This window comes from Neurospora hispaniola (genome assembly GCF_033458365.1).
Source record: "Neurospora hispaniola strain FGSC 10403 chromosome Unknown B0T23scaffold_3, whole genome shotgun sequence".
NCBI classification, from domain to species: Eukaryota; Fungi; Ascomycota; class Sordariomycetes; order Sordariales; family Sordariaceae; genus Neurospora; species Neurospora hispaniola.
Window position 1 is genome coordinate 5,015,583 of NW_026944408.1, and position 16,672 is coordinate 5,032,254.

At 51.0% G+C, this 16,672-nt stretch overlaps 7 protein-coding genes across 7 annotated transcripts; 3 read left to right on the top strand and 4 right to left on the bottom strand.

The window, feature by feature from the left end:
* Positions 1-716: 716 nt before the first annotated feature.
* Positions 717-1,199, top strand: B0T23DRAFT_314559 (uncharacterized protein; the record flags this gene model as incomplete). The annotated part of the gene is made up of 1 exon (XM_062834806.1): positions 717-1,199. The coding sequence occupies one exon, from the start codon at positions 717-719 to the stop codon at positions 1,197-1,199; it is 483 nt and encodes a 160-aa protein (XP_062694795.1).
* Positions 1,200-1,879: 680 nt separating this feature from the next.
* On the bottom strand, positions 1,880-3,582 carry B0T23DRAFT_441149 (uncharacterized protein; the record flags this gene model as incomplete). Its single annotated transcript, XM_062840757.1, has 4 exons — positions 1,880-2,332; positions 2,402-2,703; positions 2,780-3,131; positions 3,217-3,582. Coding segments are annotated over 4 exons (1,473 nt in total), but the record flags the coding sequence as incomplete, so codon positions are not given.
* Positions 3,583-5,193: 1,611 nt separating this feature from the next.
* On the bottom strand, positions 5,194-6,288 carry B0T23DRAFT_313924 (uncharacterized protein; the record flags this gene model as incomplete). Its single annotated transcript, XM_062834772.1, has 1 exon — positions 5,194-6,288. The coding sequence occupies one exon, from the start codon at positions 6,286-6,288 to the stop codon at positions 5,194-5,196; it is 1,095 nt and encodes a 364-aa protein (XP_062694797.1).
* Positions 6,289-8,247: 1,959 nt separating this feature from the next.
* Positions 8,248-10,502, top strand: B0T23DRAFT_357090 (uncharacterized protein; the record flags this gene model as incomplete). The annotated part of the gene is made up of 3 exons (XM_062836188.1): positions 8,248-9,357; positions 9,721-9,948; positions 10,038-10,502. Exons 1-3 carry the CDS (start codon positions 8,410-8,412, stop codon positions 10,500-10,502), a joined length of 1,641 nt encoding a protein of 546 aa, XP_062694798.1. The 5' UTR covers positions 8,248-8,409.
* On the bottom strand, positions 10,471-12,318 carry B0T23DRAFT_441190 (uncharacterized protein). The gene is made up of 2 exons (XM_062840758.1): positions 12,156-12,318; positions 10,471-11,992 (listed from the first exon to the last, which is right to left on the bottom strand). The coding sequence occupies exons 1-2, from the start codon at positions 12,243-12,245 to the stop codon at positions 10,871-10,873; spliced, it is 1,212 nt and encodes a 403-aa protein (XP_062694799.1). The 5' UTR covers positions 12,246-12,318; the 3' UTR covers positions 10,471-10,870.
* A 664-nt stretch (positions 12,319-12,982) lies between these two features.
* On the top strand, positions 12,983-13,822 carry B0T23DRAFT_313611 (uncharacterized protein; the record flags this gene model as incomplete). Its single annotated transcript, XM_062834751.1, has 1 exon — positions 12,983-13,822. The coding sequence occupies one exon, from the start codon at positions 12,983-12,985 to the stop codon at positions 13,820-13,822; it is 840 nt and encodes a 279-aa protein (XP_062694800.1).
* Positions 13,823-14,210: 388 nt separating this feature from the next.
* Positions 14,211-16,183, bottom strand: B0T23DRAFT_130678 (uncharacterized protein). The gene is made up of 3 exons (XM_062832188.1): positions 15,321-16,183; positions 14,847-15,264; positions 14,211-14,793 (listed from the first exon to the last, which is right to left on the bottom strand). Exons 1-3 carry the CDS (start codon positions 16,083-16,085, stop codon positions 14,381-14,383), a joined length of 1,596 nt encoding a protein of 531 aa, XP_062694801.1. The 5' UTR covers positions 16,086-16,183; the 3' UTR covers positions 14,211-14,380.
* Between the last annotated feature and the right edge of the window lie 489 nt (positions 16,184-16,672).

Genomic DNA, 16,672 nt, shown 5'->3' on the forward strand with positions numbered 1-16,672 from the left:
AACCCGGAGAAAAATCCAGACGTCAATCCTGGCAGTCAAGTTCCAGCGTTAACGTCAGTCGATTAAAGGCATACGTAGGTAGGTAAGATATTGGAGAGAACAAAACATGACGTTTTTGACTTTTGAAGTAGTTTTGCTACCCAGGTAATGATTATAAGAAGACTGCGAAGAACTCTACAACTTTGTTTTTGAATTCTTTATTGACTCGAGAGGTATAGTTGACATATAGGAATAGTGAGACTACCTTAGTATTAGAACGGTCGAAGAATAACGATTTCAAGGCAAGTGCAAACGGTCTTATTACTCAATGACGTATAGATTGAGAATGTCTATTTAAAGAATGTGCCTTGCAGAAAACCTCAAAAAAGAAGCAATATGTCTTAGACACTCATCCTTATCTTTACTTATCTACTACCATTTCACACGTTCTATATGCTGTCCTATGCATCTTTAAACGCCCTACATACAGACTCACTTTAATTTACTCTCAGCCTGTTAAGTTACTAAAATTGACTGTCAAGGAGATAGCGACCCTGACCTCTTTAATATCCCGTCTCCTTCAAGAATCCGTCGATCGATACCTTCCAACAGTTGTTCTTGCAGTATCATTCCAGCACAACAGACTTATACCTACCAAAGTGTGACACAACAGTCTTGCAACCCAAGCAAAACCACGTCCTCCCAACAACTTTTTACCTGCCTCTCAACATCACAGAATGTCTCACTCCATAACACTCTCTCCAGCCAGGGCAGAGCTCAACTTCCTCCTCCATTCTCACGCCCAAAAGAAAAAGGTCAAGATCATCGAAGCACCACATACCATCCGTTCATCCCGCCACCGAGAATTATCATCTCATTCACTACTAGTCGAATGCTACCGCTGCGAAGGCATAATCACCATCCACCCAAAAGACGACGACAAAACACACCATGCACTGCGTGAGCAGGTTCAAGTTCCGAGGGAATCAAATTTCCTACCTCTAGTTCGGGCGCCCACGCCTTATTACCCACGGCGCGAGGAGGAACAGCAGCACCAGCAGCAGCAGGATGGAAAGAAGAAGAAGGGGGTTCGTTGGACGGATCCTTTGGAAAGACCGGCTACAGGGAAGGGATATCCGGTAGTACGCGTGAGGTCGGTACTTAAGAAGACGGATGTGGTGGTGGGCGGGAAGAGCAGGAAGTGGTGGTACTTGAGGTGAAGAGGAGGAAGACTGGAGGAGAAGGGACAGTCAAAAAAAAAAAAAAAAAAAAAAAAAAAAAAAAAAAAAAGAAAAAAAAAAACGCTGCGCCGGGACAAACCATTTGGCATTTCCAGCCTGAAGCATGCCCCAGGGCGCAGAGTCGACAGAGTGAAGGGTCTCCATGAGACATTGCTTCCATTACCGAGACGCTTGGATGCCCGCGGAATGATCGTCTACCGAGCCTGCTCATCCCCCAAGAGATTCCCGCGGCGTTGCAGATTAGGTAACTAGTTCAAGTGAGGACTCGCTCCGTCGGGGTTGAACCCGAAGGATTCCTTCATCAGCGTCGGCGCTTGAGGTTGCAGTAAGTTCCACTTGGTACAGGGACTGCCACCCCTTTCCTGGGTACCTAGACTTGACCTCGTTGACTACTGGTAACAGCAGAACAGCAAGTCTCAATACATATTCATCTGGCGACTTGTCATCACCCCGTCTACTCGAGCCTGACCCACCCCTCTATGTAATGTACTTGACAAGCAACCAGGTGAACAGTTCGAGGGTTGATCAAACCTTAATCAATGAAGATAACAGTATGATGATAAAACAAATACCTATAGTCATATGAAGTAAAGAAATACAGGTATTGACTAAGGTACATGCTAGTAAGGCTACAATCTACCACCTGTTCACCGATCTGCATATGGGAACCGAGACAACCCAATTCCCCCAAGTCTCCGTCTCAACTCGATCAAATTCTCCTCCACCTCGCTTGAAATCGCCGATCTGAGAGCATCATCCTCGTAAAGGTCGACGTTATTCAAGAGGTAGCAAGTATAGAGGTATGTACTAGCACTAGTACCTCCCTCGCCATCAGCAGTAGAGGTACTATCCAACTCTTCATGTTGAGCCTCCGCAAACCATTTCCTCTGATACCTTATCCTCTCGCAACGGCCAGGAAGATCGTAATCCCTTCTTCTGTAAAGCCCTACTAATTGCTTCTGGGAATCGACCACGACCCGGAAGGAAATCTCGATACTCTCAAGCTTGGGCATGCAGAGCATACCGCGCGTCAGACTGATAGTGAGATGGTTGAGCTCGTTGGGGTCTCGTAAGAGAAACCGATCGATTGTGGAGCTACGACCGAGGGATTGCTCTCGAAGTCCTGATGGTGATAGGAACTAGTTATCACCGTCTGTGTAGAGCGTCGACTCGATCTTGACTTCGCGAAGGCGTGGCCAGAATGGTGGTGGTTGGCGTTCAAGCTCCTTGGGGTAGAAGAGCTCAGGGTGGACTGCAAACAGCCCGGAGACGTGGAGGACACTGAGTTGTTGACTAAGTTGTCTCAACGCTGCGTTGAAACGGGGATTGTGGTCCATATCGTCTTCGTCGCTGTTCCTCGCCATCATGGAGGCCCAGAGTTCGCTGGGAGTTTGGTTAAAGGTATCGAGGCCAAACGGACCGATGTGGAGGTATAGCTCGGTCAAGTTTGCAGTCAATGGGCCGGCGAGGAACTTGAATGTGTCTGGAAGTTCGTGAAGTCAGCAAATGATCACCAACAGAGCTCAACTTCTCACGATGGGACCAAGGCTGTTATGTACCTGTGAACAAACGGTCCTGAAATTGTTCCTGCCCGAGGAAGTTGAACATCTCATACGAGAGTTTGCCAACCGACGGCAGCTTTGCCATCAATGGTTGCAAGATCCATGAAGGAGGTACCTGGTTACCCCCGCCTGATTGTTTGAAGTGCCGAGGGCGGCGCCCCTTGTTCCATGCCTGATCGAAAACGATCTCGAGGGAGGTGATCGCCGGAGTGAGTGGAAGGCTTGTTGCCGCTTGTGGAGATGTGAAGGTACTCTCATCGTATTCAGCCTTCCAGTGTCCGATTCCGACGATACTGACCGTTAGCGCCAGTGGCTGTGTAGAGGTACTGTTCGTTCCCTGGTCGGTTGGCTATCGTTAGATGGCATATTTTTACGACAGCAAGAAGAGGTATACAGAATAAGGAATGAGGATGGAGGGGTTGCAGACTGCTTACCCATATGTCGTTAATGACAGTGAACAGTTGGCTGAACTCATCCATAAGTCTAAGTTGGCTCTCGCGAACAAAGTCCAACATGTCCTGCTGGCCTCGAAATGCGAGATAGGTTGTGTAGGTTAAGCTTCTGACCGATTCCCGACGATGCCTGTTGCCTTCCCCTGCCAGGATGTTTTTGAAGAAGGACAACTGGAACGAGCCAGAGGCAATACCATCAATCTTGGTGAAAAGCCGCCGTTCTATAGCGCGACGCCAACCCTTGGAGACGGTACTATATTTGCTCAATCTCGTGGGGCGTGCCTTTCCAAGATCTTGAACAAAGGCTTCGACGATTGAGTCGGTTATCTCTTGTGGTAGTCGATCCATGGTGACGATAATGTAAGGTATATAGAGGTAGAGGTGAGCAGTCCTGATGAAGTCGCAAGAATGCGACGACGGCACGGATGGAGGGGCTGTATTGTGATGCTATAGAGAGAGGCAAAGAGGGGAAGAGGAAGCTGGCAGTCTGGAGTGAAGAGATAGGCACCCAAGTGAAGGCACGGAGTCACGTGGTAGGAGCCCTTTAAGCAAATGGTGACGGGAAGAGGGAGTACCATAGTATACAGGAAAGCAAACGCGCGAAGATCTGGACCCGCCAGGCACCCACAAATTCAGCCCGGGTATGGCAGCTGGCATCAAGTGCCATGTGCCGTCACAGTTCCCATGCACCGGTGTCTCAAAGTCTGGTCCTGCGAGAAGCCCCTATGAGTGGTTGACAACATGGAATAAAGGCAGAGGTACTGGGGTCTAAAGAGGAGGAGGATGGAGGATATGCCTCTAGAGGTAGGTAGAAGTAGAGGTAGGTAGGTGTATATGTGACTCTGTGTCTGACCAACTCATCGCTCAACCCAATCACAAAAGATTATTCAGTCAACTGAGAGCAAGAGAACGTGAGCGTGAAGGAGAAAACACCAAACCAAGTAGAAAACAACAATAGGTACGCAAAACCGGCAAACTCCAGTCCCTCCCATCACCTCCTAGAGGTAGTCACCTAGAGGTACCCTACTCTACCAATGCCTTCCTACAGCCGGCTGCTTACCCTCCAAGTACCCAAGCCCTTGGGTCAGATTTGGTGTTCCTCAAAAACACTCCCTTCACAATTAAGTGGTAACCAGGAGACAAAAGTATCATGACGTCGGAGGCGCTCCCTTAATCTGATATCGGGTGAAGTTTATCCCTGACTGGAGGTGAAGCATATGCAGCAGGTACGGTGTCGCTCAGACATTTAAGTTCATTGAAGCGAGTTTCTTGGGTATTATCCATGAACTCGGATCTTGCAAATTTGGTTGATGACGGCGTTTGCCATCCTCTTAAAGCTTGTCGAACCATGATAGAGGCATTTCAAGACTCAACTTTTATGTGATACTTCATTTGGTCCATGTCTTCCAGCAACACAGGGCTATTTTGGATTCATCTCTTCAGCTGTGCACAGTCCGTTGAAGGTCTCTGTAGGGTAGTTTGTAGAGGTAGTCACAAGAACAAACGGTGCTTTACAACCGGCACAAGAGACATCGCATTTGACATCTGTACAGCGCGTTAGCTACCTTGAAACTTGCCCCTGAATGGATGAAGTTATACAGGTCTTATAGCGTCGATAGTTTTTCTTGGAACGTTTTTGTCAGCTTTCCGTTGTCGGCATTTGGGAGTAAGTAGGGTGTTATTTCACCAAATTTTTGTGGCGAGGTGACCAGAAAGCGATCATCTGGTGGTCCTGTGATCTGATCGAGCAAGCGTTTGGGGATGAGGTACACTCCACGCACGCCCAAAAATTCCCCAGGTACTATTGAGGATGTAGACTAGACAGTGCACTTCACAATGAGTGCCACCACGAGAACCTCCCAAGCGCCAAGTCACTAACAAGGGCGTTGATTGATGGCCGGAGGGAGAACCGTGGAAAGCTGGGACGTCGAGGGTACCTCTATCTGACGTTACAATCTCTTAGCCGGACTTCTCCCTCCTTTTCTTGGCAGGCGCCGGCATTGTGTCCCTATCCATGCGAATCGGCGACTCGGAGTCGGCCTCCGACAATTGCACTTGATTTCCAAGGTCCTCGGACAAGCCGTTCGGATTGGAAAGTGCTGGGACCTCAAGGTCCAGGTCGGGCAACTGGTCGATGGCCGAGCAGATTCTCTTGAAGTGGTCAGGCATCCATTTGTCGTAAATATTCTTGACAAACCGGTATGCCGTCCACTTCTCCTTACCATCCATGGTTGTGAAGCTAAATTCATAAATGGGGTGGCGGTAATATCTGGTGTTCTTTCCATCAATGACCGGATAGTAGCCGTCGAGCCAAACGAAGTGATGGTCGTGTGAGACGGAGAACGAAACAATTTGTCGGTGGACCTCGTTCTCCCGCCCTACATTACGGAAGAGCTTGACGATTCCGCGTGCCGCGAGAGCCATGCTGTGGGCGTTCTGGCAGTCCGCAACGTCCAAGTCGGATGATCTAAGCCCGCACTTTACCTCATAGGTGAGGAAGGGGAAGTACATGTCTTTTGTAGCCATAAAGAAGGATTGGTCGCCATCGAAGGGATCGCCAACAAACGGCTTCAGCTTGGCGAGTTGTTCGCTGGTGAAGGCGGTTTGCAGAAAGCCGACGGAATAGTCTGGTTGCGGCCGAGGGGTGATTATGGGGATCGAACTACTCCATGGCTCATTGACACTCTCAACCAAACACCCGAGGCCGGCGGAGCCGCATGTAGCGAGATTTTCCGCCGATGGAACGATTAGAGGCGAAATGTCCCGCAATACTCTCGCCTCATTCTTGTTTGCCACTTTCCGGCATGTTTCCTCAAACCGGTCGTCTCGAAATAGGGAGTCGGTTGGAACTGTTTGCTCGGAAGTAAGCAACGCCATGTAACAAGTTTTGCTCTCAACCGTGATCCCATGATCGGGCTGAGGATCCATGAAGACATCCATGGCCGCGAGCAGTTTCTTATAGCGTGGGTCTCGGTATCGAGTACTCTTCACCTCGCTCGGCGTCGTCGGTGTGGACAGCGCGGAGTCTGAGGGTGCGAGGTTGTCTTTGTACATGCCGTCTTCGTGTGCCGGCATGTCGTTGATGTCGAACTCGAAAAGTTGATGACTTGGCCAAACTCCTTCTCGTGCCCAGAAACCGATTGGATCATTTGGGTCTCTGTGGCCTGTAGACTTGGTGAATGTATCCTCAGTCGATGGTTTCCATATTTGCTGTCGTTTGGACGAGGGCTGGGGACTAAGAAAGCATGTATCTTCACCCTGACTGATCCTCTGGACTACGCCTCCTTTCGGCGTCTTCCTGGACTCGAATTTGCGCCATGGCGACGGCCCGACGGGGTAGATGTTGGATAGGAAAAGGATAGATTTGCTGTACAGCGACTGAAGAAATACCACGATGGCCAACCATGATGCGCGGGAATGCTACGTGGCTTGGCGTGATGAGAGGTCATTAGGTGGACGGAGTGAGGTTAGAGTTACACCAGTCTCGGTAAACAAACGTGTCTGCCGGCGCCACACGTGGCGCAATGGCTCTTGTGCTGTATCTGGGTGGTACCTAGGGCCGTGTGAGTGGCTAAGTGGATGAGGCTTGACGATGTCCCCTTAGATTGGCCGCCATATGCATGCACAGTCCATGTCTGAGGGTCATGCAGCTGACTGGAGTGAGTTTCCTATTTTGAGATTGCGCCATCATCTTTCGATTCCGAGTCCCCTCCAGTCCTTCCTCATCATACGCTTGTCCTGAGAAGGCACGATTATTTCATCGTGTTGAGTGCAAACTCGACGTAGCGAGCAGGAACGAAGCCCTCACCCCGAAAGACAGTGTCAACAAACAAAACTCAAGGGCACTGTGCTGTCTCGGCCCCGTTCGGGTTAGGGTTTCCAACGGCGGACTCCTCCTTCAGCTGACACTGCCCCATTCAGCTTTGCTCCGCTTTAGTCATCAATGGCTGTACCACTACTCACCTTATCTAGAGGTACCTGAGTATGCATTCCAAATGTACATTCAGCACCTCTCGAGCCCTGGGGCCTACGGGATTGAGCCTTGTTCAAAGCGACGTGGAGATAACATCTGAACCCCACTTCCGGCCCAAGTTGGAAGCACACACAGCTTCGGTTCCTGCCACGCAGTTTGGACACTCTCACAAATCAGCGGAAGCAGCAGCAGTTTCTTGGATGGAAAGAGGAAGAAAGATCTTTGTATTGGCTCTCATCACCACATCGACATAAGGCTTAATGTGGGGATCCCTCCATCCAGTCGTTACTGGGGAGGGGGTGAAGTGAAGAAGACACATGATCGGGCATAACTGCATACAAGTAAAACGCGAATCTACAGTACCTACCTCTACCTGGAGGTATCTAGGTAATGAGGAGGTGGAGCAGGTACCACACCAAAACACTTAAAGACACGTACCGTCAACAAAGGTAATTGTCAATAGCCTCTTCCCAAGACTAACCCAATTCAATTGTCTGTTTTTCGAAAGCCTTTCTGACATTTTCAGGCGACGAGTGAGAGAAGTGGAAAAGGCTCCGCAAGTTGCAATGGAAGTGCTGATCAGACTTATGTTGCCAGTCAAGCGGGGTTGACAGTCTTTGATTGGCGAGTCTTCATCTGTGCTGGCCAGCATTATGAGAGCCTGATGTGCGTTCATCATGAAAGGAAGTGGTGGTGCTGACACGTACTCACCAGGGCCAGGCTCGAAGCGTACGTTTGACCAATACGAGTTGACAAGTATGACGGCGGGCATGGTGTCAAACATAATAAAATGTGAAGCCTTTTGGACTAAAGCAACATGGAAATGTTCTGGGCGCTCATTTGCGGGTGATGGCTGTGTTACTTATCGTGCGGCTGAGATTGAGGTGGTCTAGACACCTGTTTAGCGTGTTTTCCCTCGCAGCGATGGATGGGTTTTGACGTACATGTCGAATACCATGTCCGTGAGGTGAGGCTTGGATGCTAGGGTAAATATATCTGCTCCGTGTCGCCCTCCATCGCTTCCTTATTTCCCACCTTTTGATCACAACCCAACGAGAAGAGACATATTCGCCATATCGTCTCCGATCCACCATTCTCGCAATTCACTGCAATTGCATCGTTTCGTCAGCAAAGAGCTTGCTCCCAGTTGAGTACCGACTTCTACATAGCCGTCCATTACGCCTTTCGCAGATTGGTCGCCGATGGCTTCCGGTTCCCGCGCGTCAGCGCTCTGCTTCACGCTTTCCCTCGTTCTATGGTTCTGTGTCCGTATCAGGGCTCAGGAAACAACAACCGAGCTACCGACAACAACACCCCTTCCCGATGGCGACCAGCAGGCGACAGTTGGTTGGGTGAGCAATCCTAGACGGAGAGGCACCCTGACCCTCCTTATCGAATGCTTGACGACAATCTTTGCCTGCACTTGGACCGTCTTGCACCTCAACGTTCCTGCCATAACCGATTCAACTACGACACGGGTTCTACGCAAAGCGAAATGGATGGCCATTACGGTTCTTTTTCCCGAATTCATTTTCGCTAAAGCTGTATGCGAACTTCGGTTTGCGTTAGGAATGCTTGATCGGGTTTCCCGTGATGTTCATGATTACCCCATAGACTTCCAAACGGTATCAGAGATGAAAATAAATGACCGTTCCGCCTGGGTCCTCTGGGCTTGGACCGTCGAGTTCGAGCCTCTACAGAGATTCCTTTACAAACTACTGATGTGGGGAACACCATCCCATTCGTTGGCATTAGTGGAGGAGGGGAAGGTGGTAAGGGAGGGAAAGACATTTATTGAAAAGAGCTTCTCGGAAAAAGACCGACATCGCGATGGAGGTGCGGTATTGAGAGTTCAGAAGTGGACACTTTCACACGCATATTACGCCAACATGGGTGGAATAGTTGCACGGAAGCGGATGTATGAATTCACTGCGGATAACAAGGAGTCATTCCTTACCCACTCGTATTCAGTTGTCCGCGGCGACCATCTCGCAGTTTATGGTTCAAGAGCGTGGAAGTTCGGTCATCCACTCAAAGAACTTCGGCTATCTGAGGACGATATCAAGGACAAAAGCAAAGCGGACTGGATCGTCAAGACAATTGCTGTCTTCCAAATTGCACGCCTTATATTTGACCTCGTTACACGTGGTGTGGGGGGTCAACCCATCACACAACTTGAAATCGCCACGGCCTCTTTCTCAGTTTTCGCTATCGTGACTTATTGTGTCAATTGGTGGAAGCCCAAAGATGTTTCACGGCCAACAATGATTGATACGGTGATAGATGAAGGCGCAAAAGGAGATGTGGTTCGGCGTACAACTGAGCCGTTCTTCGCTCGCTTGTGGCGTCCTACCGCTCCTCTTCATCATTATGAAGATTCTTTTTCTGCACGCGATCGTATAAGGAACGATGAGCTCTGGTCCGTCAATGGGATGTTTCGTTCGGCATGGGTCTTGATGGCGACATCTTGTCTTGTGTTTGGAGGCATTCATTGTATAGCTTGGTCATTTCAGTTCCCTACGCCGGTGGAGGAGCTTGCCTGGCGCATAGCTGCCCTGGTGTCAACGGGTTCACCTATCCTTGCTTTGGCTGGAAGCTTCGCGATTCTTCAATATACACCTAGGGATCTCAAGCGGAAGCTGGCTGAAGCCGTGAGAGACACTTTAGGTTGTTTTAACTACGTCGGCGAGGCTGCATTGACGAACATCGATGATGATTGGTGGAAAGCATTCACAACGGCAGTGAGCACCCGGGGGTCAAGGTGCATCCTGAGGAAGACATGTTGAGGGGCCTTAAAAGACTGAGGCGGGAACTTGATATGCTGATCAAGCTTGACGAGTCCGTCCAGGCTCTGATCTGGATCAAACATAAAGAAAGCAGCAGGTATGAAGGACACCACCTCAACGCCGTGTGGAAAACCGCACGCGAGTTGAAGACATCCGCCGGTCAGAATCTTGCCCTGAAAGGTGAATACGAGAAATGGGTGAGGGATTCGCATCCATCACCCTATGTGGCGTTCGAAACGCACCCTCATGGAGCGCCTGAAGGGATGTTCCAGTGGTTTTTCTCACGTTGTGCCGAGGAACCTGCCAGCGTGCAGTCATATCAGAAAGCGAAAAAATATCGGGATATCCAGGCGCAAAGACTTTTGAGAGTTCTCAACATCAGCAGCGGAATCATCTACACGGCTGCTCGGCTGGTCCTCTTTGGGATCATGTTCTCCAGTCTCCGGGCGGTTCCTGATGGCGTATACGACACTGCTAATTGGACCCGCTTCGTGCCGAGCTTTTCATGATGCGAGAACCCATCTGATAGGTTTTGGTTGGTGTTTAGGAAAGAACAAGGCCTCAGGAAGGAGAATGAAGTGGCAATTAGCAGTATCGGGTTATTGATGCTTGGCGTTTTGCAAGCAATGATGTTGTATGAACGATGACCTAGGCCAGCAGTTGCAGAGGACAGCACAAATCAGCAGCATGTGCTCACTATCACTTTTCTTACGGCTTGTGGTGCGGCTACTTGGATTATTCGCCATCAATAACACGCGACACGTTCCCCTGTTCTTAAACATAAAAGGAATCTTCCATACATTTCAAACTTTAAGCCAAGTGCAGACAATCACCGCAACACAACCCCATAGAGGTATCCAACCACATCCCACCCCCATCACTCCTCCGAGTCATTGCTAACCGTACTCGTCCCTCCGCCCTGCGCCTCCGAAATGACCTTCGTCCTGACCACCTTCCCCTCCACATCCACGTAAATCCAGCAAATCGCCTCAATGCCCGGGAACGGCTTATACTCATATTGCAACTCAAACTCCTTCACCTTTCCATCCACCTCAATGCTCCTGTTGTGTCCATTAAACGTCATATCATCCTTGTAATACCCCACCACCTGTCTCGACTGCTCGTTTCCGTCATTGTCGAGGTACTCATCCAAGATATCGCCATTCTGATCCAGTCGGCGATTGCGATGTTTGTTTCCTTGATAATTGTTGACACTGTAGAGGATATTGTGCTCAAGGTTGTAGTTGAAGGGGTCGTGATCTGCTCCTGATCCGTGTCCGGTGGCAGGGACGCGTTTGGTCAGGTCATTCTCATGTTCATCACCACTGGCACCACGTGCACCAAGCGGCACCTTCTTCACCAGATTATTTCCAGCTTTACCCGCTGCATCACCACTCTCACCACCACCGACAACATCCCCCACCCCATCCACAATTTTCCCCACGCCTTCCCCAAGCGTAGCAATAATCGGGTTCAAATCAATGCTCCGCAAAACATCATCAACCATAGCTACCACATTCTCCAGTCTGGCTTCCAACTCCACCTTGGCAGAGACGTTCTCAATCCGCAGCTTGACGCGATCAATGCTCGCATCCACACCCGCGCTAAAGTGCAGCAGACTCAAGACCTTGGCGTCCAAGTTGACCTTGGCCGTGATGTTGTCCACCTCAATGTCAATCAGGCCGACTGACACCGAGGCGTTGAGGTAGACGTCTGGGTCCTCGGGCAGGATGAGGTCTTCATCGGAAGTGTTGGCGGTTTCGTAGATGGCGGATTCGGGGTCGCCGCGGTGGGTGAGGCGGTAGCCTATGTAGCCGTCTTCTTTGGGTTCTTGGTCTTTGGAGGAAGAGGGGTCTTGGGTGAAGCCGAGGGGAAGGCGGGAGAGGGTGAAGAGGAGGGCGGATGCCCGGAGGAGGGAGAGTGGCATGGTGCAATTGGTGATGGGCCACACAGGTGGACTTTGTGGTGATGTAGATGAGTTTGGGATAAAGCGCGAGCTCTAGTGGGAAGGATTACTCAGGACTTCGATCCAGGAGGCGAAGTAGAAGCCAGAAGAACGGAAATCCAAGCTTGCGAGACTGGTGGTGGGGGAGGATGATGCGTCGAGTTGAAGTTGTGAAAGCAGATGAGAATCGGAACAGCAAGAAAGGAAGATTGCTCACATCAATTACCTCTCCAATTCCGGGTCCAGTCCCACATTGAGTTGCACACCGATCACGTCCATCACCGCGTCTTAATTGCCGAACACGCATAAACAACACAACCAATATATGGCCGATAGCCGCTCCGATATCGACGAGGTTAATTCCAAGGCAGCTCAGCACCGTCGCTCCACGAACTGTTACTCGATAAAGGCCCCTGGAGCCCTATGCCTTGGAAGGAAGCCGGCAGAGTAGCATCGTACCGTTCGAGACACGGCCTAATCGGGATGTGGTCCGGGGTTGACGATCATGCAACCAGTTAAGGCCAATATCAGAACAGGAACAGGCAGGGGCGGACAGGGGAAAGTTGGGGTCGGATATAGCTTACCCCTGTCTGATATTAACAACAGCAACCCACTTTGAGACGCGGGAACGGTTCGAGTTCAATGTCAAGATTACCTTGTTTGGGAGGAAATGATTTGGTTCGCGTTATAAGTGGCCCGGTCTGTTATTTCGCGTCATGTCAGCTATGTTCATTTCAGGTCTTGACAGCTCCTTTACTATCTTGACGAGTCTTCGTTCTTTGATCGGGGTACAAGTGGACTTACCTTTTCACAACTTCCCTCCCCATCGGAGCTATCCATCATCAACTCACTCCGCTCCAAACAACAAACCTCGCTTATTCCAAGCCCACAATCGGGCACTTAACACATGCGATGAGGTCCCTCCTCACCACCTTCCTCCTCTTCCTCCTCTTTGGGCTCCTCTTCACCCTTTCAACAGCCCAAGAATCCTCCGCCTCCAACACCGCCAAACCAACCTCAACAGCAGCCGCCACCTCTGTCTCCATGTCCATCCCGCCTACCTCATCCTCACCAAGGGCATCCTCATCCTCCACCTCCCCCAGCAAAACCACCTCGTCAAAGCCCTCCGCCACCGCCACCGTCCCCGGCCCCTCAGGCACCAACTACGGCCCCAAAGGCCCTCCCGATGTGCTCCTCCATATCCCCGAGCTACACGTCGGCCGCATCGAGCTAGACGTCAACAACCTCCGCGCCGACGTCGCCCTAGCCGCCGAAGTCGCCTCCCTCGTCCAACTCAACGCCGGCGTCCAGGTGGGAATCGACAAAGTGAACATCACCATTGCCGACGTGGACGCCAACCTCGACCTCATCATTCGTCTCGGCAATTTAGTCAAAGTCGTCAATCGCACGTTGTCTACACTCGACCTAAACCCGGCTCTGATTAACTTGATTGATGGCGTGGTGGATGCTGTCGATGGGGTTATCGGTGCTGTGGATGGATTGTTGGGGAGTGTTGTGCAGGGAGATAGTAAAGTGAATTTTCTGATTGATAATTTGGGGAATATCGTGCAGGAGGTGGTGGGCGGGAGTAGTACGATTGTGGGCGATTATTTGAAGAATATGACGTTTACGGGGACGGTGAAGGATTTGGGCAAGGGGTTGATGCAGAAGACGTACAAGTATGAGGCATTGGGGAGTGTGGTGAATGTAGTGACGAATGCGTTGGGGCAGGTGGTGCAGGCTGTTGTTGTTGGTGCTGGTGGCGGGGGAGGGGGAGGAGGGGGTGGTAGTACGAGCAGTTCGACTGTGAGGCCAACGAGTTCGACGACGGCAACGGCGACGGCGACGGCGAGTGTGGTGCCAACTTCAACTTCGACGGCTTGAGATGGGATAGGTAAGGAGGAGGAAAAAAAAAAAGAAAAAAAGAGTGGAAAGGTCTCGGTCGCGAATCGAACAGGGGACGTTTGAGCAACTGGAAGGGAGTAGTAGAGCCCTATTTGCATAGCCGGAAGACGCCAGTTACAAGAAACTAATCACAGAGGGGCACCACTCAGCGCTTATCACTCGTTACTTAGTGTAGTGTACACAGTTCTACGGTGACGCGGCCGCCTTGAGCGGGCAGTATTCCCCTGGGCCTAACCCTGGTGGGATTGCAGAAAGCTGCGCACCATACCGCTCGACCACTGTCCCTTTCCGAAAGCCTGTCACAAAGGTTTGACTTATTAACCCCCGCTTGAACCTTTCCTGTCAGAGATGGTTACTTTACCTTATCTATTGGATGATGACAAAATCCAATGCGTGACAAACAGTTCCCGCTCATTCTTTTCAGCTGTCGTGATTCCCATCCTCGAGAATGATTGACCGTCACTGGTCAAGGTGATTCATCAATACCAGGGACGCTGAAAGGGTATCATAATTGTTTATTCTACATTCTTTGCCTGATCACAAAGGCAGCGGCACCTCTCCCACAATCTTCCACTCCCCCGTCCCTGCACTCTCACTCATCCTCGCCTCCACAAGTTTTCCTCCCTTCTGGAAGAAACACCTATTGACCTCCTCCGAATCTTCCTCAATCGGAATCTCGTTCCCATTCTGATCCTTGTCAATGCTCGCCATGAGGACACATCCGATCTCCGTGTTTTTGTCCAACCCTTTCAGCGCTTCTGGCGCGGACGTCTTCCATGATGGAGAACCGTCTCCAGACCCGGAAAAGGAGGTGTAAACCATCTGAATGTTGGAGTCAGAGTCGAGGTAGAAGATGTACGTGTTCGGAAAGTGGGAAGGAGAGGAGGGACGGCTGGTGATCCAGGCGGCGATAGGGGCGCCGTTGGGAGGGGTGATGTCGGAGGGGAAAACTGCAGTTTGTTAGCTACCTAGAAAAGGGATTAAGGTCAGGGAGAAAACGTACTAGAACTGTTAAACCAGGGGCTAACGGCGTCGGTCCTAGCATCAGGGCCTAGATTGGGGACAGCAGCGGCCATACGACCGTCTGGCTTCTGGTAAATCAAGCCATATCCCCCCGATGTCGAATAGTTTGCCCAGCGAGTGGAGATGGGTACCATGGCCAAGCTCGTGCCAGGAAGCGCCATTATTCCCGTCATCCGATTGAGCCACTGAAGCATGAATATAAGAGCCTGGCCGAGTTCCCCGCTCGCAGCTTGGTATACGGTTGCGGGATAATAGCTGGCTGTGCTTGAATTGGCCATGGCCTCAAGCGACATTTTCTTGATGTTAGGGTCGTCACTGACAGCAGGATTATTGTTCTCGTTGATCGCCATTCCTAGTACGGTAGAACCGGCACCGATGTAGGTCAGAATAACGTGAGGCTGGAGACGTGTTAGCAGCTAGAAATGGAGTCGGCTGTGGTGCTGAATATCCATACCCTTGCGGGGTTACCAAAGCCATTGAGAATGATGGTGGCGGTTAGACGGGTGTTTCTCCTGAGACCGGTTATGATGTTGACAGGCTTTCCCCACGTGGCTCCGTCGTGCTTGATGTAGTAGACATCGTTGCTCTTGTCTTGGTAGAACAAGTAGAGCGCAACGTTGCCCTTGTCATTCCGCCAACTGGCGACGGCAAAAGGTGAACCTGAACGAATTGCTCCAGCGTTAGCAGCAGCAGTAGTTGAGACTGCCCCTCCTCCCGTCGTTGTTTGTGATGGAGTCGGTATCGTGGTCGAAGAGCCACCATGACCACCGCTATCGAGAACCGGATTCGTGTTTGCTTTCAGTTCTCGAGTCACCTTACTCCCGACCACACCGCCGACAATAGCAGCGACTATCAAGATAGCCGCAAGGACACTCCCTAGCATAACGCATAATCGCTTTCGGCTCGGCTTGGCACTGGGTTGAGTGTCGGCAACTTCGGGTGCTCGGCCAGCATTGTACTGATCGCGTTCATCCTTCCATTTCCAGTAGTTGGCCAGAGCAGTGTCCGGAGTGACTTCCTTGCCCACTTCCTCCTGACGAACCTCGGGCCAGCATTGTGTATCCTTGAGTTTTTCGTATGGTACAACCTCTAGACCGTCGGCCCAGTTCGGGGACTCGTCTGGCCCCGGTTGCCTCTGAGCATATTGGTATGGATGATCGGTGGTATGACTCGGGACGTAGTAGCCCTCGCCTGGTGGTGGTGGTGTTTGATGGGCCATGGTGTTGGGCCGACTCAAGGCCAGTACTTATGGCTTGAGCACGGTGGAACTGGCGACATTATATTGCGGGAGCGCGTGCGAAGCTCGTGTGGGGGCAGCGCCATCTTAAGGGTTGCTGAGTGCAAGGCGACATTCGTTCAAGTCTCACACCGGGAATTTTCCATCCAATGAGTGCTGTTGTGACACCAGATTAACTTCATTCTGTGGTCGTTGTCGTTGATGTGTGCCGCAGGAGCGCAGTGTCCGAAATTGGAGGTCGTTCTACGGCGTGTAAGGGGGTACAGGATGTGGTGAGACCATCGGTGGGAAGAAAAAAAAGGGGTTGAGTTCGGCAGAGATTAAGCGAAGGACGGGAAGGTGACACAGTCCCAGGGTTGTGCGTGCATTGCGGCACAGGTGGCGGCCAGCTGAAGCGCTGAGGTGGGTAGCCGCGAGTGGCAGTCCCGTGACTTAACAAGGACAGAAAATGAATCCACGGTCTGATATTAAAAGACGTTTTTTTACACAAGGAACCTGCTGATATGGGTGCCTCTGGTCAAATCGCCCGAAATGTCTCCAAGTGGCAGAGTGGCAGGCAGTTAAGTCAA

Coding starts and splice junctions, on each gene's coding strand:
- B0T23DRAFT_441190 (XM_062840758.1), bottom strand. CDS start 12,245: ATGCGTGTTCGGCAATTAAGACGCGGTGATGGACGTGATCGGTGTGCA. Junction 11,993..12,155: donor GAATTGGAGAGGTAATTGAT/GTGAGCAATCTT, acceptor CCTTCCCACTAG/AGCTCGCGCTTTATCCCAAA.
- B0T23DRAFT_130678 (XM_062832188.1), bottom strand. CDS start 16,085: ATGGCCCATCAAACACCACCACCACCAGGCGAGGGCTACTACGTCCCG. Junction 15,265..15,320: donor GCTTTGGTAACCCCGCAAGG/GTATGGATATTC, acceptor ACACGTCTCCAG/CCTCACGTTATTCTGACCTA. Junction 14,794..14,846: donor CCCCTGGTTTAACAGTTCTA/GTACGTTTTCTC, acceptor AACAAACTGCAG/TTTTCCCCTCCGACATCACC.